The sequence below is a fragment of the Rhinatrema bivittatum genome, chromosome 1, assembly GCF_901001135.1.
Source record: "Rhinatrema bivittatum chromosome 1, aRhiBiv1.1, whole genome shotgun sequence".
In the NCBI taxonomy this organism is placed as follows: domain Eukaryota; kingdom Metazoa; phylum Chordata; class Amphibia; order Gymnophiona; family Rhinatrematidae; genus Rhinatrema; species Rhinatrema bivittatum.
The window spans coordinates 488,447,982-488,472,437 of NC_042615.1; the positions used below are offsets into that span (position 1 = coordinate 488,447,982).

The 24,456-nt window shown below is 47.4% G+C and overlaps 1 protein-coding gene across 3 annotated transcripts in view; it reads left to right on the forward strand.

Annotated features, from left to right (window-relative positions):
• The window catches only part of PRICKLE3 (prickle planar cell polarity protein 3), a 98,347-nt gene that overhangs the window by 36,245 nt on the left and 37,646 nt on the right, over positions 1-24,456 (forward strand). For 2 of the 3 annotated variants that reach the window (XM_029608020.1, XM_029608029.1), the window contains exon 2: positions 19,167-19,252. In XM_029608020.1, the coding sequence (XP_029463880.1) occupies positions 19,167-19,252 (86 nt within the window). Of the gene's footprint in view, positions 1-18,765; positions 18,897-19,166; positions 19,253-24,456 lie in introns of those variants that run through there. The other variant, XM_029608035.1, reaches the window with a different exon arrangement.

Below are 24,456 nucleotides of genomic sequence, written 5' to 3' on the forward strand. Positions count from 1 at the left end.
TAACTAATAGGCTCATCAACATGCATTTGCATTAGTTTCGGGGGGGGGGGGGGGTTGGATGTGCATTTTCCACGTGCTATTACCCCTTTCAGTATAAGGGGTAATAATAGCGCATGTAAAACGTGCGGTCAAACGGGGCTAAACGGTGCGCTCGGCTGAGCGCACCGTTCTGTATCGGCCTGGTTAAGAGAGTAATTTCCATAGGTAAAATAGTGCTTTACCCACAGACAGGGCCTGTTATAAAATCACCTGCCCGCTGTGTGGGCAAATTGCACACGCATGCCCTGTATGCAACGTAAGGCCCCGATTCACTAAAAGCCGTTTTCCCATAGGCACAGAGTGCATCAGGTCCTATGTTCACTGGACCGAGCAGAGGCACTGCTGGGGGCAGAGCTGGGGAGGGGTTTGCACTTATGCACGCACGTTTGGATTTCCAAGAGTATGGGCATCTATTTTTTCTGAAACTTTCCCACCCACATAATAGGAGGTAGAACTGTGTGCAGGAAGACTGGGCGGGATTACTTTGAAAGTGGACTGATGCGCATAATTCTGCTTTGTGTAATTCACGTGCATTTTTTTTTTTGCCGGCTTTCGTATGTGAGCTGTTTGAAAAATCCTTCCCCCCCCCCCCATAGGACCAGTGAAATGAAGACCTGCAGGAGGAACTGGAGAGAGACAGCAGGAGGGTTATATTTGGCAGGCTGCCCAGAAAGTGTCTCGCTCCTACTTGTTCCCAAATCGTGGTAAAAATGGGTCCGACATACTTACAGATGCTCAGAGTTCTATGCAAAATGTTCTCATACATCTACTAGACCCTATTGGTGGGGCTGGGATTTGAACGGGTCATACGTACATGTGGAACGGTCCTGTATTCTGGAAACATATAGAATCCTAAATATCAGTGACCTTCAGTAAAGCCATTACTTTGAGACCTGAAAAATGCTTATTGGCGTTCCGGAAGGATCCTCCCCTGCCCTCTTCCACGTTCCAACTGGCAAATGAACTTGCCCATGCAGCCAAGTCTACAACTGCTACTTTGTGGAAACAACCTCCCTTCATGGCTCTCTGTTGCAAGCAAATATTTGAGATTGCTTTGATAGAAAAAAAAACTCTCATAGTTATTGCAAATCTTATTTGGACAAATATGACAGAATGTGGGACAAGTTTTGGTCTTATAGTGGGAGAGAACAGACCTTGCATATATTATATATTTTTTTTACTTATGTGGCTATCTGTATTAGAATTTAATTACCTGACTTGTATGCCTAAGTTGTAATTCCTGTGGTGAATAGAGTTGTATGTATTCTGTTGTTTTCATTTAAACCATTCTATTGCAAATCCTGTGTTCTGCACTGTACTTTGATATTCCTTTCTGACTTACAGAGGTGTTTCATTTCTCTATTGTATTCTGTTCTAGTCTGTCTTCCTATTAAATTTAATAGTTACAAAAAAAAAAAAAAAAAAAGATGGCCCGAAATCAGGTCACGTGGACTGTCGATCTATGAACAGGCCTTCTCGGAGCTCAAGAGAAGACCTCTATTAGGAGCCTTTCTATAGTGTAGACTTCAGCTGTACATTTATCCCCTCGACCAAGGGTGGGCCATTCCAGTCCTCGAGGGCCACAAAGCAGTCGGGTTTTCAGGATATCCCTCATGAATATGCACGAAAGAGATTTGTATGCACTCTGCCTCAGCTGTATGCAAATCTCTTTCGTGCATATTCATGAGGGGTATCCTGAAAACCCGACAGGTTTGCGGCCCTCGAGGACCGGAATTGCTCATTCTTGCCTTAGACGGATACCTCAGAAATCAAACTAAGAGCCGTTCTCTCCCAACAGGTAGGGGATTAAAAAAAAAAATCTTCTAAGTAGAAGATTGTTCTTCAGAAAAAGAAGCTTATTTAGTGATGAAGAATGAACGTCTAGCAATAAAATAAGCAATAGAATTGTTGAAGTATTATCTACAGGGCAGGTTATGTACCTTAGTCAAAGAACACGCCCCCTATAGTGAATATATGTTATGAAGACACAACAGCTCACAAAGTGCATGCTGGTACCACTCACTCCTGGCATAGGATTTTGGGACTCGTCACCAGGAGGGTACTAGCCACTAGGATACCAACTTCCTAACTAGGAATGGCCGAATGTATGGCAATATTTCTCAGAAGGGGAAAGTATGTGACAGGATCTAAACCCTGCACTATAAATGGCTGGGAGGAGCAGGGATTAGATCCTAAACAGGAGTACTGGCTGTATCCAAGAGCAGCCTCGAGGGTAAAAGATAGTTAAGTAGAGAAACGAAGGTTTCAGATTAGGAATTAGAAGGGCCCTGGGGGTGGAACCCTGTGTTGAAGGGAGGGCCAGGACTGTACAAAGAGGGCTGCTGGAAACCAGAAATAGGGCGTTCCAAGCCAGGAACAGAAACCAGCAGAAGATAGAAATGCTGCAGGACATGGAGGAAGGATGGACTGTAGAGTCCATGTGATCTCACCAGAAAGATCAAGAAATCTTATTTCCTCTTTCAAGTGGGAACAGAGAAAAGACTATTCACAACCTGAGACAGTTCTGGCCAGTGAGACAGCACCAGAGATAAAGCCCACATTGCTCAGATACCCATCTTCTCCTCATAAAACAGAGTGTTCCAGAAACCATGAGAGACAAGCCGGAGGTTAATCAGTATCAAGAAGGGTCTCAGCACTTTGAAATCTTATGACAGCAACTGGAGTTGGCAAAGCAGAAGCAGCAGAGACCGCATGCTGCAGATCAAGCCAACAACAGCCCAGCGCCTCCCGTCCTCTTTGGAAGCATGTGCTGGAGTTGTGATGGAGTTTGTCCATCTCAGATCAGCCTCATCAGTCCTCTGTGGATCCACAGACAGGACAATCACGGTAGAAAATCATTCTCATTTGTGAGGGATTGCTGCAGGAAGCCCATATATATCTATCTACAGATAGAGATGTAACCCCTCCTTAAGGTACAAGTCGGGTACAGAGGGGGGCATAAAGTTATCTGTAAATTCTTCGAGGCAGGGACCTTGGCTAACTTTCACTTCTCCTCTCATCCCAAAGTGTACGTCCTTCGGACTGGGGATGGAAAGGAGTCCTCTCCGGTCCCAGTACGGGGTGACTAGGGGGCTGTGATGGAGCTCCCTCATTCTGCTGTGAGTTGTGTGTTGTTGCCAGACCACACTCGGATCATGTAGGCAGTGTCCAAAATAATGCTTTACCGACACAGTTTCGTTGAATGTCACAATGAAATATGATAAATCACACCCCACAGTCTCCGCAGTTTCTCTCAGCATTACAGATCTTTTCTCCTCTGCCTGTGCATTGGTCTTTATTAGGCCAGGAATCCATCCACACTTCTGGATTAGATTGTGCAGCGGTCTCTCTGGGTTAGGCCCCCTTGGGTAGTCAAGAAACCCCTCCCAATGGCACAAAAATCTATCTTGGCACAGAGTTAGTGCCTCTATCCCTTAGGGCTCTTTGTGGGTGCCAGATGGGTGACCTCCCTTGAATGTAGATCTTTTGCTCACAGTCAGTAGATTAATCTTCTGGTGGGATCCCTGGTGGTAGGAATCCTTGTGGCCTGCAGTTCTTGTCAGTCCCCTTGATCGGTAGGAAGAGGGGCAGAAAAACACTTCCTCCCAGATGTTGGAAAACAAACCTCCTTCCCCAACTTAAATAACTGCAGGAATCCGCTGCAACGGGTCACCAACTTTGTTGGGCAGATCTCCCCTAAACACTGGGCATCTTCAGCCCAGGGATCCCCATTTCCTGGGCTTTGGAAAGGCCCAGGCCTTCAACAAGGATCCTCTAAATAAAGGTTCAAAATCCCAAAAATCAGTCCCAGAGCAGCCACTCTGCACCTCGTAGGGAGAGTTCAGCAGCGGAGCCCCTTTGGCTTATTCTGGAGGGGTCTTGGAGGGTTTCTGAGGCTCCAGGTAGGCCCAAAATCCAACTTAGGAAAATCTCTTTCTGGCTTCCAAATAATATTGCCCTCTAGAGCCTATTGCAGAGCTCTGCTATAAAACCTCAGGATCAGGGGTATTCATTACAGCTCCGCCAGTGGGAGAACGGTCCATAAATGGATACTCCCCTGATTATTCCTCTGACTACATTAGGCTGTTGCAAGACCTATTAGTAACCCAAAAAGTGGTCTAGTAGTAAAAATCCGTCCAGTGAGGGGGAAATACTGTGAGTTGTAGGAAGTGTGTAACTGAAATTGAGATGTGTGGTAGTAGAATCACATCCCCATGCCCTCTTAACCCCCCCTTCCAAAGCCCTTTTGATCACTTTCCTCTCCCTCTTTCACTTCCTCCCCCACTCGATTCCCTCACTCATTCTGGTTCCCTATTCCACCCCACAAACCCCTCCCTTACCCTGGTACCCCTCACTTAACCAGGTTCATTACCCTGCCCTCCCCCACACCACGAACCCCTCACTTATCCCGGTTCACGTACTTACTCCCCTGGTTCCCCTGGTTTACTCACTTCCCCTCTCCCTGATCATTCTCCCTCTTTCACTTCCTCCCCCTACCTTATCCCCTCACTCACTCTGGTTCCCTTTCTCCTCACCATGAACCCTTTGGTCACCCTAGTTTATTACCCCCCCCCCCCCCATTCACCATGTTTCACTCCCTCCCTCCACACCATGAACCTCTCACCCTGGTTCACCCCCCCACACACATCTCCAGTTCACTCACTCACTCCCCCATTTCCCCTGATTCACTCACTTTCTCCCCAATCCCCAGTTGATTTGTTCTCTTCCCCCCCACCCAGTGATCCTCGGTTCACTCTCTCCCTGTCATCCTCACCCCCCCCCCCCCATGAGCTATTCAGAATTGCCCCCAAAATAGTTGGATTTTGGATTAATCACTCACCTTTCCAAATACGAATACAAGGAAAGCTACAGTAGTTACTTCTATGCCCCAAGGGGGCCTATTACTAACTCACGACACACAGCATGTTCTTGTACTATTTTACGGTGAGTTATTTCCCGTGGGATTTACTAAACTGCAGTACCTCATTTGTTCAGTTATTTCTTTAAAAATTATTCTATGCCGCCTTCCTGATCAGAAGTTCATTCACAGGCGTGTACAACAATAACAAAAAATTCAGTGACAGCTATATTTAAAAAAAAAAAAACAACCTCCCCTTCAACAATAAAAACATTTACCCCTCCTAAATCAATCAAAACAGAACGAGCAGCAAATCATCCACACCAACCCACAAAACACCCCACCAACTTCAAATTCATCCAATTTCTGGGAAAAAAAAGCCAGGTCTTCAGTTTCTTTCGGAAAGTGAGACATCTCAGTCCTGCAGTTTAATAAATCCGGCAAGAAATGTCCCCGTGTGGCCTCAGCCCGGAAACTCATGCGTCCCCTGCCGTGGCACTGCGTGATGGTGGAGCCCCGCCCCCACCATCTCAGGGCTACGGCTGAGCCTCCCGTCCCCGCTGATAAAATCCCCCGTGGCTTCTGGGAGCAAAGCGCCCGTGCTACCCCGGAACCAGTATAAAAAAATACTTTCATTAAACTCCACCTTGCCCGGCCTCCACCCACGCCCCTTAAGTCCAAGTTCCTGCCCCTCTAAATCCCTCCCCAGCTTATCTCGGAAGCGAGGGAGCTGAAAGGGAGGCAGAAGCGATCCCCAATCAGGCCTGCTCCGCCATCGTTGTGTTACGAAATGCCAGCGGTCCACCCGTGGCTCCCCTTTGTCCCATGGGTCAGCCAGCGCCAGTGGTGTGCCATGGCAAAAGCCAGGTCCGCAGCAGGCGTAGGGATTGCCCCTGTCCCCCTTTCAGCTCCATCACTTCTGGGGTAAGTTGGGGGGGGGAACAATCCCCAGGGAGGAATTTGGACAATGGAGGAGTTTGAATGCTGGGGTGGGAAGAGCAAGGCTTTGATGCAGTCACTTTTTAAATATTTAAAGCCGAGGAGGTAGGGTGAAGAAATGTGAACTTGCCCCATGGGCCACCGGGGAGTCTATCATGATGAGTGGTGGGAAGCACGCTGAAAGACTTTGCTTTCTTTAAGCCCTTGGCCTGGGGACATCACCGGGCACCTTGGCCTGCCAATGCTTCCAGGCGAAGGTTAGCTACATCTTTTGATTAGGTTACGCAACTGTACTTTTCTATAAAATATCAAGCAGTGCATTTAATTACTCGGCGGGAATTAGTCCCCCACAAGGTATCGCCAAATGGAAAAGAAAGAACATCTTGCATTTCCTTGGGTTCATTACAATTACCTTCCTCCTTTTTTTCCCTTCCCACTGTACCCCGAGTCTCACCAATGTGTAGAAATGCAACTGAGCCAGTGGGTACTGCCAGTCATAAGAGGGGGATCTGTTGCATCCAGACTGCTGCTCCTATCTCTTTGCTCCACCTCCTCTCTTCTGTTGGGCGCCACACCCCTCCTGTGGAGGGGGGGGATGAGGGACCGAGGCTCCACCTCCTCTCTGCTTTACTGTTGGGTCCATGCCATCTTGAGGACCAAACTCCACCTCCCCATCAGCTGCTGTGTCCCCGCCCTCCTGGAGGCCCAGTGCTGCCTCCCGATTAACCGCTGCGTCTGCAGCCTCCTAGGGGACCAAATGTCACTCCCCATTCAGCCACTGGATCTGTGCTCTTCCTGGGGGGAACCGATTCCACCTCCCAATCGGCCCTGCACCCACCTCCTGGACCGAGGTTCCCCTGCTGCATGGCTAAAGTCCTACTGCCTCCTCCTTTGTTGCAGGGGAGGGTGGAGTCCCATTGCCGGGGATTATAGCTCCGCTAATTTCACGGCTTGCTCACTGCTCAGTGATTATAGATTGCATGGATTCTCAGTGATTCTAGCTAAGCTGAGTCCATGCCTCCTAACCAGCTTTTATTCAGCTAGGAAGAACCCCCCTCCCTTCTCAGCCACAAGGCCAAGACCCAGGCAGGATACAGGGGGAGAGAGAAAAAAAATGCAGGCCCTTCCATCCTGCCTGGCTCGTTTTCCCTCTGCTCTGAAAACCAGGCGCCTTAAGGTTTTTTTGACCACCCCTTGTCATTTGTGGTAAGGATCCATCTGCTTGGTAAAACTGTCTTTTGATGCCTTCTCGACACACATTCCTCTTTCAGTCAAAACGCCTTCCCCCACCCACCCTTAGCTCAGGAGGAGGGTTTTCATGTAGTTTCTATGGCTTGTTCTTTTATGGCAATTCTTTGATTTTTTTTTTTTTCTGTCAGCTCTGGGAAAAATGCACATCGAGAATTCACTCGCATGTAATAAACCTACACAATAGGAGGGTAGTTTTCAAAGGGACTGCTGCAGCTAAAAACAGTATTTTCTGTGCAAAAATGGCCTTTTGGGACCTTGACTGCCCAATGCGGTTATGTCCTGTATGGGCGGAAGTCTACCCAGATTGAGCAGAGGCATTCCTGGGCAGAGGCGGTTCTACAATGAGGCAGGGTGAGGCGGCCGCTTCAGGTGGCAAATTTTGGGAGTGGCAGAAAGTGTTTCTCTACCCCCCCCCCCCCCAAAAAATAATAATAAAAACCACTCCTGCCACAGCAGCCACCTCACCCTGCCTCATATTCTAAAGTCAGTGAGTTTGGCAGGATGACTGCTGCCGCCAGCATGGAGGGGGAAGGTCCCACACAAAAGATGTGCTGGTGGGGTGTCGACTCCCCCACCAGCATTGGGAATATCCCGTGGCAAGAGAGGCCCTGCTGGGTCACCAGTGGCATTCCTCCTGCAGCTCAAGAAGAGGACTTGTTGGATCGCTGGTTTCCCCGAAGCTGAAGAAAAGGGAGTTGTGAAAGGTCCAGGGTGCCTGTGTGTGAGTGAGAGTATGTGTGTATGTGTATGTGTTTATATGTGTGTGTATGTGTGTATGAGGGATTGCTCGCATGTGCATGCGTGAGAGAGTGTGTCTATGTGTATGTGAGAGAGCATGTATATATGTGTGTGTGTGTGTGTGAGTGAGAGAGATAGAGTGTGTATATGTGTGTGTGTGTGTATGTGTGTATGAGGGATTGCTTGCATGTGCATGCGTGAGAGAGTGTGTCTATGTGTATGTGAGAGATAGAGCATGTATATGTGTGTGTGTGTATGTTTATGTGAGAGATAGAGCATGTATATGTGTGTGTGTATGTGAATGTGAGAGATAGGGTGTGTATATGTGTATGTGTGTGTGTGTATTGAGAGATAGAGTGTGTATATATGTGTGTGTGTATGTTTATGTGAGAGATAGAGTGTGTATATGTGTGTGTGTATGTGAGAGATAGAGTGTGTATGTGTGTGTGTGTATGTGTGTATGAGGGATTGCTTGCATGTGCATGCGTGAGAGAGTGTGTCTATGTGTATGTGAGAGAGCATGTATATGTGTGTGTGTGTGTGTATGTGTATGTGAGAGATAGAGTGTGTATATGTGTGTGTGTGTGTGTGTGTGTGTGTATGAGGGATTGCTTGCATGTGCATGTGTGACAGACAGAGTAAGAAATTAGCAGGTAGGAAACTGCCTGTGAGAGATAAAGACTAAAGTTTGTGTGCTCCCTTCCGATCTATGACAATCTCAGGGTGACTGGAAATCTAAAGTTCCCAAGTATGGCGAATGGGGGATTCTTTTTTTTTAATGCTTATTAGTTTTAATTATTGCATGTGATGTGCCTGCAGTTTTGAAATATCTTATTGGTAAGTTTTCAAACATTTTTATATGTGGTTTTAATTATTTGGTGTTCTATTCATCAGCTGATCTGACATTATTTTTTCGGTATGGTTGTTCTTGATTGTATTTGATGTATACACTGCACACAAAGTCTGGCTTCTTGCGATTTCCAGTACAGTTTTTGTCTGCACAGTTTTATTTATATTTTATGGTCTCTTTATTCCTTATTTGGTGAGAGCCTGCCTGTTCTGCATGTGTGACTGAGGTTACGTATTCTGCTAGCATGCAGTTTCTGTTTTAAGGATTTACAACAGCCTGACTTGTTCTGTTTTCCTTATAGCAGGTGTATTGGTATTTTAGAGCTTGGTGTAACACTTGCAGTGTTACTTTTTCATAGGTAGGGTTATTGCTGTTTGCGTACTGTCAGATACAGGATGGAAGATTTATTCTATTGTAATTGTAGTTCAGTTTATATTCCTGGCTTTCTGTGAGCCATATCCACATTCAGTGCACTTTATGACAGGCCTAATACCTTATGGGATCCAAGTGCCTTTTTTTGCAGTGCATGTAAATATAATATACTAGTTGCAGTGATATTTTTACTTCAGAAGATTGCACTTTGAATATCCCTTTTCCATACAAAATCTTCCATTTTAATGTTTGGGAAGGAGTTAATAAATTTTAAAATGAAAAAAATATATATATAATTTTTAATTGTGTGGGGAGGGAAGAGGAGACAAAAGGCTTGTAAGCTTTGCCTAGAGTGTCTTAATACCCTTGCACCGGCCCTAAGAGAGTGCGCCACACACAGATTCCCACAATTCACTTGTCTCCCACATTCCCAGGGGCCGAGGCTGGGGAAGGCTGGGAGTCATGTGGTAGGGCTTCTAGGAGTGTGGCGGGGTTGGCCAGCCTCCTCTGGGAACCCTGCTCCCCCCCCCTCCGCTTTCCGCAGCATTGTAAATCACCAAAAGGGTGTTTGCCTTGAGCCGCCCCTGTTCCCAGGGACGGAGCTGGGAAGGACTTTGTACTTCTGCAGGTACTTTTGGATTTTCAAACATACGCACATAAATCTTCCTGAGAAATGGATTTGCACCAAATAATAGGTGTAAATTTGCCAGGATATCATTTGTAAGGGGACTTATGCATGAAAGTCCGTTTCAAAAATTGGTGTAGCTTACATGCACATTTGCTGTGTAATTTAGGCGCAATGCTACAAAATTACCCCCTAAATGAAATGTGCAGTCTCATGAGCTGAGGTATCATAGTTCGAGGCCGTCTGCACTGCCCCTGCAGCACAGCCATCTACGAAAAAGAATCTGCACTTTGATGTTTTCCTACATTTCCCTTTCTCAGGAGTGGTGTGTGAATCTTCTTTTTCTGTATGGCTTACAATATGTCCTTAAATCCTCCTGTAAGCCCCAGCTTGGTCAGCTCTTGGGCATGGGGGTACATGGGTGAGGGTCACGGACCATGCAAGGCCCCCATGACTATATCCCAGGTTTTCCACACGGGGAAGCGGGAACAAGGCTCTTGGGGTTTGCCCTGCTCACCAGTTCAGTAACAAAACTCTTCATGCTCCAAGCTGTTGTTCAAAATAAGGTCTTTAGTGAAGGAAACTGGTAGCAAAACACGAGTCCAAAAGAAACAGCGCACACACAGGACAGTGCACCAACACTGTAACAAAATTCCACAACACAAAAATCACAGTATCTTTCCAGCTGTCCTTCAAACAGGTCAGCTCTTTGGGACAGGTACTCTCCACCACCCTCCCAGTATGTGTTAGGATTACAGCTGCCATTCCTCTGCAGTCCTTTGCTCTTTCTTTCTTGGAGTCTCGGGCTGATGGGAGTTGGGCTCAGTCTTTGACTCTGGAGATTTTCCTAGGTAGATTGCCCATTCCTTTGGCACTTCCCAGTACAGTAGCTCACCAATATCTTTTCTGTCCTGTATAACATTCCCAGGAACTTCTACCCTGGAATTTTATTTCTCCTCTGAAATCCCAGTGGGAGACAGGCCCTATGGAGCCCCTTTAGGGGAGATGGCTTGTAATACTCAGGGCAGTGTTTTTCAGCTGCCGTGCCTGGGATGCAGTCTTCATTATTACTTTACCGCCTGGCCTGCAGGATTTCCTCCCCACAACAGAAGGGGGGGGGGGGGGGGTCGGAAATCAGTGCTTATCTGCTACTGCTCCTGCTTCCCCCTCTGCTGGTTTTCCTCTGCAATAGAAACTGCATAGGTCCTGAGGGCTTGCCAGACCTGTGGGCCCCCGTGCAATTCTGACTGCAGAGGCAAGCCAGCAGAAGAGATAAAAGCAGCACTAGATAAGGGCTGCTCAGACATCTTTCGGCTGAATTTGTGATGATGGGGTGTGGGGGAGGGGGGAAGGAAGGTGCTGATGTGGGGGTGGGGGGGATACGGATGGAGGGGGATGGAAGGTGATGATGATGCCAGGGGATGCTATTTTTTTTTTAGAGCGCACTAAATCAAATTTGTGCACACTAAATGAATTTGAATGCGTACTAAAATAATTTTGTGTGCACTAAAATGCAATGATATAAAACAAAACAGAAAACAAACCTCAAAACAAAATGAAACACATTTGTTTGGCTGCACACCCCTACTGAAAGTCCCAGCAGTCCTTCTACCAAATCTTAAAGAGATAGAGGGGATGCAGACACACAAGAACCCATCACAGCAGATCAGCTCTCTCTGTACACAAGGGCAGGAGGTAGGGAGAAGTCGGTGTGGTGCGGGCAGCCGTTTGTGGCTGCCAGAGCTCCTCCACTGTTGCTGCTTCCCGTACTCGGAGTGAGCCACATCCAGTGCTTGGTGCTCATCTCACTCAGCCTGGGATAAGATGGAGGCTAGAAGGAGGAGGAAGAAGCTGCTGTGTGCACTGTGTATGCAGCATAAAGCAATGTTGCTCACTTGTAACAGGTGTTTTCCATGGACAGCACAACAATCGATCATACTGATGGGATTTCAGCATCAACTCAGGCCTGATCTGTACATAATTCTAGGCGCGTGTGCATTGAGTAGGCACCAATTGCTGTTACATGTTCTTCTCTCTCTCCGCACCCTTCAGTCAGTTCAAGACCAGAGAAGAAAACGGAGAACAACAACATGCCAACAACAACAAGGCAACATGAGGGACCCCTTGGCATTAGAAATGTTTATTTTGTTGTTTTGGGGAGGAGGGAGGGAACATGTGATTGATTGTCCCGCTGTCCATAGAAAACACCTGTTACAGGTGAGCAACTCCACTTTTTCCATGGACGGGCAGGACAACACTCACACTGATGGTACTTTCCAGCTGAGAAGAGAAGTAGAAAGCAGCCCATGCAAAGACCACAAGCAGTCGCAGAAGGCGCAGACAGGAGCAAAACAAGAACAAAGTCAGGATAGGGTGCGGAGGATCATAGAGCCAAAGCGAGAACCAGAAGAGGAAGCGCTATCTAGGCAGAAGTGGCGGGTGAAAGTGTGGACAGAAGTCCATGTATCAGCCTTATAGTTATCAAGAAGTGGAGCAGAGTTGAGAAAGGCAGCAGTAGTAGCCCAAGAGTGGACTTGGTGAACTGTGACTCGGCCAGGAGATTCCAAGCCCTGGGAGGAGTAGCAAAAATAGATGCAGCTGGTCAGCTATCTTGAGATGGTTTGCTTCTGGTCCAGACAACCAGACCTGCTGTGGTCATAGGCCACAAAGCATTGAGAATATGACCTTGAGGACTGGGTATGATGGAGGTAGATATGGCGAGCACACACACAATCCAAGGTATGTAGACGAGCATCAGCCAGAGGTAGAACGTCGGAAGTATGACTGCCTAGTTGAGATGGAACTAGGAGCCAACTTTGGGAAGAAACTTCGGGTGAGTCTGGAGCATCATTTTATCTGGAAAAACTGCATATCCAGAGGGTAGGTCACAAGTGCCTGGAGCTCACTGATGAGGCAAGCTGAGGTAACTGTTCAGTTCAGAGTTAACAGTCTGCTTGGGATTAGCAATCTGTTGTTATTTAGGAGAGTTGTGGGTGGATCTTTGGAACAGTGGCAGATGACCACGCCCCCGGAAGGGAAGATCCCGAGAGGGACCACTGGTCAGGCTCAGAGTATGGAGACAGACACACACTAGTTCTTTTATTAGACAGTATACTGAACCACCAGAGGTGGCAGTGGTGAGCTGGAATGCCCAGCTGGGCTGCAGTCCCTCAGATACTGGAACAGCGATCCCTGGAGGCTGAGCTGTACATAAACTGAAATATAGTGAGTAGGCAGGGTATGCAGAGTTCATGAACTGAACCAGATGGTAACACTCACACAATGTCTCATAGAAGCCCAGGAGCTGGAAAGTATAGGCCCTCGAGGAGTGAGTACCTGGTTCCAGGGAAAGTTCTGAGAGAGCGATGGTAACTCACTGATGTAGATAGCAGTGATGACTTCCAGGCAGAAGAGAGTACCGAGTAAGTCTGGGAACGAGGGCCCTCGAGGAGCGAGTACCGGTTCTAGACTGTCACCTGAAAAACAAAGGAGAGAGCAAGGCCCCTGAGGAGCGGGTACCCCTAGTAAGTCCAAGGAGGCAGAGTAGCTTAGATAGTGTAACCCTTAGTAAGTTCGAGGAGGCAGAGTAGCTTGGAAAGTCGAAGCGAGTCCGTAATCGTTCCTTGCTAACTCGATGTGTTAGCAAATTCCAAGACCTTATATATCCGTCGCGGGTGACATCATCTTCGGGGGACGCCCCCGAGGTTCGCGCCATCGCTGGAACTTCAGTCAGGGCCGCGCTGTGCGCGTGCCCCTAGGCCTCCAGGAAACATGGCGGTTTGCAGCGTCTAGCCGGTCTGGGGACGCCGGAGGGCCTCGGCAGAAGGACGCCGCGGCAGCCAATCTTCCTGCAGACGAAGAGGGAGGCGCCAAAGAGGTAAGCAGGGCGGAGAGAGGGCATCGGGAACCGACGGACACAACAATAACTGCCATCAAGAATGCCACCTTCCAAGTAAGGAGATGCAGAAGCGCTGACTTGAAAGGTTCGAAAGGCGCTGTGGTGAGACAATCCAATATGAATGTGAGGTTCCATTGTGTCGGCAGAAGTGGTCTAGGTGGTTTAGTGTTGTAAAGCCCCTTCATGAATTGTGACACTAGTGGAAGGTTGGAGATTAGACGGCCCTGAACAAGGACATGAAAGGTTGCGATAACTGAAGATGGACCTTGACATGAAGTTTGAAGACCTGTGTCGGAGAGAAGAAGCATATATCGGAGGAGGTGGTGCGAGGAACAAGTGGTTACTTGGAAGCAATGGTCAGAAAACCAGATGGTGAAGTGAGTCTATTTGCTGGCATATGAATGCATGATGGATGATTTTTCAGGCCGCAAGCAGGATGGTCTGGACATCAGCAGGCATAGAGGAGGGAGGTGTCAGCAACTCTGCAGCAGCCAGGTAGTGAGAGTCAGGCATGCTGGCTGTGGATGAAGCAAAGATTCTCCAAGTTGAGTGAGGAGATCCAGTTGCAGAGGAAGTGGAACCTGAGGCAAAATAGTTAGATGATGAAGCCAAGGTAACCACTCCTGGGGAGCCCAAGCCAGAGCAATTACATGATCCTCGAGTAGTTGGTGCAGACCTTGAGGAGAGCCCTTGTGATCAGCAGGAAGGGCAGGAAGGTGTAGAGAAGCAGATCCATCCAGGGGATAGCAAAGGCATCCTGGGCAATCGCTAGGTCAGACAGAAGCTTTGAGAAGAAGCAAGGAAGTTTGAAGTTGGCTGTTGAATTAAAGAGATCCACACTTGGAGTGCCCCAAAGCTGGAGGAGATTGTGAAGGACCTCGGGATGGAGAGATCATTCATGGGGGAGCAACCCACAGCTGAGGGCATCCACCAAAAGATTCTCCTTGCCTGGCAGGAGGATGGCGGACAGCCGGACATTGCGATGAAGGGCCCAGCACCAGATCTGGAGATCCTTGGTACAAAGGCAAAGAGAAATGGTGCCCCCCTGTTTGTTGAGGTAGTACATTGCTACTACATTGTCAAGGTGGACTTATACCAACTTGAAGAGGAGCCAGGGTTTGAATATGCACAGGGCCAGATACACAGCGCAGAGTTCCAGCAGATTAATGTGAAGTCTGCATTCCAGGGGGGTCCTGGAACCCTGTGTTGTCAGATGGAGAAGATGAGCGCCCCAGGTGAGGAGAGATGGATCCTCATCAGAATGAGGTCTATTGGCAGTGCATGAATGGTCCGCCCAGCATACAGAAACTGATCCATGAGCCAGAGTTGCAGGTCCCAGAAAAGGTGGCTGGGCAAGGGAATCCAAGAAGAATGAGGATATTCTCTCTGGTTCCAATGGAACCAGAGGTGCCATTGCAGTGGGAGCATGAAAAGGCATGTGAGAGAGACAACAGCAATCATGGAGACCATGTGGCCAAAGAAACAAAGGAGAAGTCTGGCCATCAACTAGGGGCAACTGTGAAGGAGAAGCAGCATGCTTTTGAGGGCCTGTCCCCTCTGGGGAAGCAGAAAGGCACAGCAGGAGTTCATATCCAGTATAGCTTCGATGAACTCCAGATGCTGGGATGGCACCAGCCAAGATTTCTGATAGTTGACTAGGAAGCCCAAGTGATGCATGGTGCAGACAACTTGAGAAGATTGACTGGAGGCCAGGGCGGTGGAAGAGCTTGCCACAAACCAATCATCCAGATATGGGAAGGCAAGGATGGCCAAGAGCTGGAGATAGACTGCCACCACCACCAGACACTTGGTGAATACTCAAGGAGCAGTAGAGAGGTTGAACGGCAGGGCCCGGAACTGGAAGTGAAGATCCTGGACCACAAAACAGAGATACTATTGATGAGATGGGTGGATGAGGATTTGAGTGTACGCATCCTTCAGATCCAATGATGTTAGCCAGTCCCACCTCCTTAGTAGGGGAAGTATTGTCGCAAGTGACGTTATGCGGAACTGCTCTCTGTGAAGAAGAGATTGAGCTCCTTGAGGTCGATAGGATGGAGATTCCCTGTCTTTTTGGGAATTAAGACGTAAAATCCTTGACCTCAGAATGAAAGGGAACAGGTTCCACTGCTCAGAGGGAGAGAAGATGTTGAAGTTCCCTGTGGAGAATGGGAAGTTGGTCTGGAGGATAGGAGAAGGGCCTGTGATGGGCAAGAAGGAGGACATGCGTGGAAGTCCAGATAGTAGCCTTTGGCCACTATACTCAGAACTCAGGTGTCTGAAGTGATGTGAGTCCATGCCTCCAAAAACAGTTGAAGACCCCTCCCCCCCCCCCCCCCCCCACCAGAATGGAAGGGAAACTGGTTTGGAGGCAGAGGGAATCCATCAAAAATTAGATAAAAGTGGCAAGGAGGACTGCTGTCCTTGTCACTGGGACGTATCCTGAGAACAAGTATGAGTCTGTGACTGCTAACAAGGTGGGGCTGCAGGAGAGGTGTACTGAGAAGACTGTCCAGGGTGTTAATGAGAGTAGGCCAGAGGGAATGGGCGTTGCTGAGCAGGGAAGTAAGGGTGATGGTTGTAACCATAAGGGGAAGGCTTCTGTCATTGCTGAGAGGAATATAGCTGAGAGAGGAAATGCATAGCCAAAGCATGATCTTTCAGGTGTGTGACTGCATCTTTTACTTTGTCAGCAAAGAGAGTGTCACCTGTACAAGGGGCATCCGCTAACTTCTTGTGCACATCTTCCTGTAGGCCGGAAGCATGGAGCCAGGCAAGGAGGCCAGTGGCAATAGCTGTAGCGGAAGCCCAGGAGGTGGAGTCAAACATGTTTTGTACAGTCATGGGCATCCGCCAACAACTGTCGCACCTCTGGGACATCAGTAGGGAGCTAAGAAGAGACATCCTGTTACTTTGTAAGAAATGAGCACAAATATTGTGCCATCTGGAGCTGGTAAGCGCAATCCTCAAAATAAAGGAGGCAGAGTGGAAAACTTTCCTGCCAAAAGTATTAATGAAATTAGGATCCTTCCCTAGTGGTGCCAAGGCTCAAGATCTAGAGCGCTTAGCGCGAAGGAGAGTAGTTTCCACAGTGATGGAGTCGGATGGGATCTGGCCATGGGCATGGCCTGGCCAGGGCTGCACTTTATATTTGGAGTCAGCCGACTTCAACACCGCTGGAATAATGAAAGGAGTAATCCAGAGCTTAAGCTGAGCATCCTGAAGAGCATCATGCACCATCAAAGCATGGGCATGTTTGGGCGGTTGGAGAAATTGGAAAACACCCTCATAGGACTTTGGGGCAGCATCATTGCCCAAAAGGTTGAAACAGTTTGCCTCAGCAAGCTTGGTGAGGAAGATGGAATAGGTGGAGTCATCAGGTGGTGTTGTGCCCCCAGAAGCATCCGGAAAAAGAGGGGAGGAATGATCCAACAAATATGGAATGGACAAGTAGACCAGTGAATATAAGGAGTCCAAGGAGTCCACAGACCTGGGACAAGATCAAGGAGGAGCAAGTGACCGCTGCCCAACCTCTGTCTCCTTCACAAAATGGTGAAGGAGACAGAGGTTGCCCTGAGGGGCGCATATCTGTGAGGTACCCTTTCATGAAGGCCTCCCAACGATCCTGAACAAAAGGATCAGAAAGGTCTGGGACTGGAAAACTTTGGAGCCTTAGATGGCGCTGAGTCCTTCGATGCCTTAGAAGAAGCAGAGCCCTTCGGTGTCTTGGAGGTCACGACGTGCTTCAGTGCTTTGGATGGTGCAACGAGCATGGGGAGTTCCATTGGCACAGGATGTTTAGGTACTTTCGAATGGTGGTCATGCTCTGTCAGCACTGTGAGAATGCCCCACAGGGGTCTCTCTCTGGGTTTGAGTGGCAAGGATTTGGCAGCAAGCTTCGGCATCAAGCAAGGAAGTCCTACCAGGAGCAGCCTTTTTTAGAATGTGCATCAGACTTGGTCATAGTAGGGAGAGAGATCAGACCCAACGGTTCACAGCAGCGGACAGAAGAAGACTGAAGGATGGAGAGAGAGAGAGGAGAATGTAATGACAATTGGCGCCAACTCAGTCTACATGCACCGTGAATTCTTTAATTATCAGCTACAGATCAGGCCTGACTCTACGCTGTCAGATGAGAAAATGTATTTATATATTTATTTATTTATAGGATTTATATTATACAGTCTCTCAGCAATGCTGTCCAATGCAGAGTACAGAAAATTTGCTTACAGCAATCTAATAAAACATAAAAAGCGAGGCCCAGCTGCCTGTCCCCTGTATGCAGTTCATTAATTACCACTCTCCAGGACTCATGCTGTAGCAGAGAAGATGAGGCATGCATGATTGCACATGATCTCAGAAAGGAGCTCCTACACGTTTAAGAGCCACCGCTGGTGTTGCTGTGAGGCACTGAGAGCAGAGCCCAGGGGCTGGTCTGGATCTGAGCATCAGGCACTGGTGACCTTTCCATGGCACACCTGATCAGGGCTGAAGGAACATTGGGAGGAGCATTGGATGTGGGAAGAGCTGTAGGGAATGGTGGAGAAGTGCGAGGTACTGGGGGAGCTGCAGGGAAAGTCAGAAGAGCACTGCGAGTGGGGAGAGCTGTGGGGAATGGTGGAGGAGCATTGGGTATGGGGGCAGATGTACGGAAAGGTGGAAGCGTGCTGCATGTGGAAAGAGCTGTAGGGGATGGTGGACAGAACAGAGCTGTAGGGAATGTGGAGGAGCGTTGGATGTGGGCAGAACTGTAGGAAATGGTGGCAGTGCTGCGGGTGGGAGGTTCTAGGGAATGGTGGAGGAGCATCGGACGTGGTGAAAGCTGTAGGGAATGGAGGAAGAACATTGGGTGCGGGGGGAGGGGGGGCAGATGTAAGGAATGGTAGAGGTGTGTTGGGCTTGGGGGGAGGTGTAAGGATTGGAGGATTAGTTCAGCAGCAGTCTCTTCCGCACATTTCAGAAGTCCTTTCTAGAGGAGATGACATCTCAGACTAATATCTCAGGGCTTGAGAGAGAGAGGTGGGGGGGGGGGGGGGGGAGGGGAGGTTTCTGCATGGGCCGGCTTGAAAGGCCGCACTAACTAGCTCATGATGAAAGGAACACTTTCCTGTCCTGACTTGTCTTTTGGGAATGTGAGCCAGGAGGATCTACATTATATATCCTCCTCCCACCCTTCCTTCCTCCCTCCCTCCCTCCCTCCAGTCTGTCTCTGCAGATCTGTTTCCTTCCCTTTGCATTCTCCTTTCCTTACCTTCCCTGCCCCCTTTTACTCAGTGCAGTGTGTGGGTGTTTGTTGGAGGATGTCTGTGTCAGCAGAGTCCCTGAGGTAATGTCTCACATCACAAAATATATCCCACTGTTAGCGGGGCGGGCCAGAACTGCAAAGGGGAATTGCTGTGAGGAAGCTCACGCTGCCAGGGCTTCACTGACAGGGAAACTGCTGTGAGGAAACTCACATCAGCTGTCTCTTCTGATCTGTATCAGGGAAGGTTGCTCAGGCTTCTTGTCTCAGATCTCCCCAACTGTCACACATGGGGATTTTTGGGGTTTTTTTTCGGCTGGCTTGGGTTTTTCTGACTGTCTTTTTGTTCTGCAGGCAGGAGAGGGTAAGGACCCTAACCAAGGACAGCCCTGTACTACCTGTGGAGACCAGTGCCCCGGCTTCCTGGTCCATGGATGGAGGTATAAGTCCCCCCACCACCCTGCCCTCAACCTTTTTTGCCCCTTCCCTCCTGTCCTGTACCCAGCACACATCTCCCTCACCCTCTGCTTCACCCCACGCTGCCCTCAGTCCCTAGTCCACTGCACCCAGCCCCCTAAACCACACCTCTCCTACCTTCTGCCTTACCACACCCCATCCAGCTTCTTCCTCACACTTGTTCCCCTGCCTGTGCCACAGCTCAGCCCATTTACCAATCCTTTGTCCATCCTCTATAGTACTACTACACCTAGCCCAGGTCCACAGCTCTCCTGTCCCCTTCCTTACCCTTCCCTCTTCTAGTCCTTTCCAGGCCCCATCCCCTCACCCATGCACCCAGCCCAGCCCTCCCTTCAGACTTCATCTCTCACAATCCCATCTCCTGTCCCTAGCCCCCAAACTACACCTCTCTCTATGTATGCCCCACTGCACCCTGCTCAGACCACCTTATGCCTCTCCCCATCACACTGTTCTACTGCACCCAGCCTAGACCCCTACTATATTGCCTGTTTTCCTAACCCTATACTCAGCCCAGTCCCCAGCACCCACTCCACATCCCCAGCCCAGCCCATTTCTGTTCTGCTCCCCTGCATCTAGCCCAGTCCTCCTCCTCCTCCTCCAACTCTTTCCCCATCCCGTTTCCCCTCCCCTCCCCCACACCCACTCCTGCCCACCCTCACTCCTCACTTCAACCTCCCACCTCTTGCATCCAGCCAAGATCCCATTGCATGCCTCTGGGAGGTGATCTGCAGGCCGGGCTTGATGCTGTGATGGTGAGGAGCTGTTCTGTTCCTGAATTCTGAGGTACTGATAAAACTTGTCAGGAAGATAAGAGGCAAATCCTGTTCCACCCTGTGTAAATAATTTTTGCTTAATGCTGGGTAAACATAAGAAATTGCCATACTGGGTCAGACCAAGGGTCCATCAGACCCAGTATCCTGTTTCCAATAGTGGCCAATCCAGGTAAACAAGTACCTGGCAGGGTCCCAAATAGTAGGTATTGCTCCATGGTGTGGCCACACCTAGAGAACTGTGTGCAGTTCTGATTGCTGCATCTTCAAAGGATATAGAAGATTTAGAAAAGTTATAGAGAAGGGCAACAAAATTAATAAAGGGGATGGAATGGCTCCCTTATGAAGAAAGGTTAAACAGGTGAGAACTCTTCAGGTTGGAGAAGAGGTAACCGAGAAAGGATATGGTAGATGTTTATAAAATTATGAGTAGGGTGGAGCATGTAAATAGGGAGCAGTTATTTACACTTTCAGATTGTACAAGGACTTAGGGACACTCCATGAAATGAACAGTTAGCCGATATAAGGCAAAATGGAGTAAGTATTTTTTCACTCTAAACACATTTTAGCTAGGAAATTTGTTATCAGAGGATGGCAAAGGAGATTAGGGCAATTCATTTTGTAGAAGAGACAGCTGAGTGAGGATATGATAGAGGTCTATAAAATCAAAAGTGGCGTAGCATGGATAAATGCAAAATGGTTGTTTACTCTTTCAAAATATACAGGGTGGCCCATGAAAAAGTAGCCCGCCTCCAATACCAGTGCCACGCAAGCAGGCTACTTTTTTATGGGCCACCCTGTACAAAGACTAGCGGGCACTCCATGAAGTTACTGAATAGCACATTTAAAACAAATTGGAGAAAATATTTTTTCACTCAACGCACAGTTAAGCTCTGGAATTCATTGCCAGAGGATGTGGCAAAGGCAATTAGCATAGCTGGGTTTAAAAAAAAGATTTGGACAGGTTCCTGGCAGAATAGTCCATAAACCATATTAAACAGGTAAACTTGAGGAAAGCCTTTGCTTATCCCTGGGCCTAAGCAGCATGGAATCTATAGAGGTAGTATGATATTCTCTGTTTTATTCTCCATCCCTTTCCTAATAATTCCTAACATTCTGTTTTGCTTTTTTGAGCACGGCTGCACACTGAACCAAGGATTTCAACATGCTGACCATGATGACACCCATATCCTTTTCCTGGGTGGTGATTCCTAATATGGGATTTGTACACATCAAATTTCACCTGCCATTTGATGCCAAGTCTCCCAGTCTTGCGAAGTCCTCCAGCAATTTTTCACAATCCGCTTGGAATAATTTGTGTCGCTGCAAATTTGATCGCTTCGCTTATTCTTTTTTCCAGATCATTCATAAATATGTTAAAAAAAAACCAAAACAAAACAAAAACCAGTGGTTCTAGTAGAGATCCCTGGGGCACTTCACTATGCACCTTCCTCCATCAAGAGAACTGACCATGCAGTCCTACGCTCTGCTTCCTGTCTTTTAACAGTTCTTAATCCTCGATAGGATATTGCCTCCTATCTCATGACTTTTTTATTTCTCTGAAGTCTCTCATGAGGGATTTTGTCAAACTCCTTCTAAAACCCAGATACAGTATATCCCATCTGCTCCTTATCCATGTGTTTATTAACCCCTCCCAACAGATGAAATGTGAAGAACAGTTTGCAAATAGAATCTGCAGTGCCTCCCTGACCTCATTATCTTATGCTGCACAGGGAGGGACCATTATTATTGTTTTGTTTTGGGGTTTTTAAAAAAAAATTTCCAAGGAATTTATCAGGATTTATTATTACAAGAACAAAAAACAGGAGAAAATCAGTGGAGAAATGTGACTCATTATTTTTCTGGGTAAATATCTGAGTTTATTATGGTGGACAGAAGCCAGGGCACGCCCCCTCTCTTTCCCCTTCCATTGTAACAGCATTCATCCTTACTAGTGGTGGCTCCAGATGTCTCCTCTCTCCTTCGGCACCAGCTTGCTGAGGCTCCCGTGCTCTGCAGCATTGCTCTTCCTTTTCCTGGGGCCAGGGAGCCGTACCTGGAAGTGCTTCCTGTGGTCGGGGCCCACTTCAAATGCTACACTGGCAATACCAAGCAGCAGAACATAAGAACATGCCATACTGGGTCAGACCAAGGGTCCATCAAGCCCAGCATCCTGTTTCCAACAGTGGCCAATCCAGGCCATAAGAACCTGGCAAGTACCCAAACACTAAGTCTATTCCATGTTATCATTGCTAGTAATAGCAGTGGCTATTTTCTAAGTGAACTTAATTAATAGCAGGTAATGGACTTCTCCTCCAAGAACTTATCCAATCCTTTTTTAAACACAGCTACACTAACTGCACTAACCACATCCTCTGGCAACAAATTCCAGAGATAAATTGTGCGTTGAGTGAAAAAGAACTTTCTCCGATTAGTTTTAAATGTGCCACATGCTAACTTCATGGAGTGCCCCCTAGTCTTTCTACTATCTGAAAGAGTAAATAACTGTTTCACATTAACCCGTTCTAGACCTCTCATGATTTTAAACATCTCTATCATATCCCCCCTCAGCCATCTCTTCTCCAAGCTGAAAAGTCCTAACCTCTTTAGTCTTTCCTCATAGGAGAGCTATTCCATCCCCTTTATCATTTTGTCGCCCTTCTCTACCTTCTCCATTGCAACTATATCTTTTTTGAGATGCGGCAACCAGAATTGTACATAATATTCAAGGTGCGGTCTCACCATGGAGCGATACAGAGGCATTATGACATTTTCCGTTTTATTCACCATTCCTTTTCTAATAATTCCCAACATACTGTTTGCTTTTTTGACTGCCGCAGCACACTGAGCCGATGATTTCAATGTGTTATCCACTATGAAGCCTAGATCCTTCTTGGGTGGTAGCTCCTAATATGGAACCTAACATTATGTAACTATAGCATGGGTTATTTTTCCCTATATGCATCACCTTCCACTTATCCACATTAAATTTCATCTGCCATTTGGATGCCCAATTTTCCAGTCTCACAAGGTCTTCCTGCAATTTATCACAATCTGCTTGTGATTTAACTACTCTAAACAATTTTGCATCATCCGCAAATTTGATTACCTCACTCGTCATATTTCTTTCCAGATCATTTATAAATATATTGAAAAGTATGGGTCCCAATACAGATCCCTGAGGCACTCCACTGCCCACTCCCTTCCACTGAGAAAATTGTCCATTTAATCCTACTCTCTGTTTCCTGTCTTTTAGCCAGTTTGTAATCCACGAAAGGACATTGCCACGTATCCCATGACTCTTTACTTTTCCTAGAAGCCTCTCATGAGGGACTTTGTCAAATGCCTTCTGAAAATCCAAGTACACTGCATCTACCGGTTCACCTTTATCCACATGTTTATTAACTCCTTCAAAAAAGTGAAGCAGATTTGTGAGGCAAGACTTGCCTTTGGTAAAGCCATGCTGACTTTGTTCCATTAAACCATGTCTTTCTATATGTTCTGTGATTTTGATATTTAGAACACTTTCCACTATTTTTCCTGGCACTTGAAGTCAGGCTAACTGGTCTGTAGTTTCCGGATCACCCCAGAGCCCTTTTTAAATATTTGGGTTACATTAGCCACCCTCCAGTCTTCAGGTACAATGGATGATTTTAATGATAGGTTATAAATTTTTACCAATAGGTCTGAAGTTACATTTTTTTAGTTCCTTCAGAACTCTGGGGTGTATACCATCTGGTCCAGGTGATTTACTACACTTCAGTTTCTCAATCAGGCCTATCACATCTTCTAGGTTCACCATGATTTGGTTTAGTCCATCTGAATCATTACCCATGAAAACCTTCTCTGATACAGGTATCTCCCCAACATCCTCTTCAGTAAACACCGAAGCAAAGAAATCATTTAATCTTTCCGCGATGGCCTTATCTTCTCTAATTGCCCCTTTAACCCCTCGATCATCTAATGTCCAACTGACTCCCTCACATGCTTTCTGCATCGGATATATTTAAAAAGGTTTTTACTGTGAGTTTTTGCCTCTACGGCCAACTTCGTTTCAAATTCTCTCTTAGCCTGTCTTATCAATATCATACATTTAACTTGCCAACGCTTATTCTTTATCCTATTTTCTTCTCTTGGATTCTTCTTCCAATTTTTGAATGAAGATCTTTTGGCTAAAATAGCTTCTTTCACCTCCCCTTTTAACCATGCCAGTGATCATTTTGCCTTCTTTCCACCTTTCTTAATATGTGGAATACATCTGGACTGTGCTTCTAGGATGGTATTTTTTAACAATGACTACGCCTCTTGCACACTTTTTACCTTTTTAGCTGCTCCTTTCAGTTTTTTTCTAACTATTTTTCTCATTTTATCAAAGTTTCCCTTTTGAAAGTTTAGCA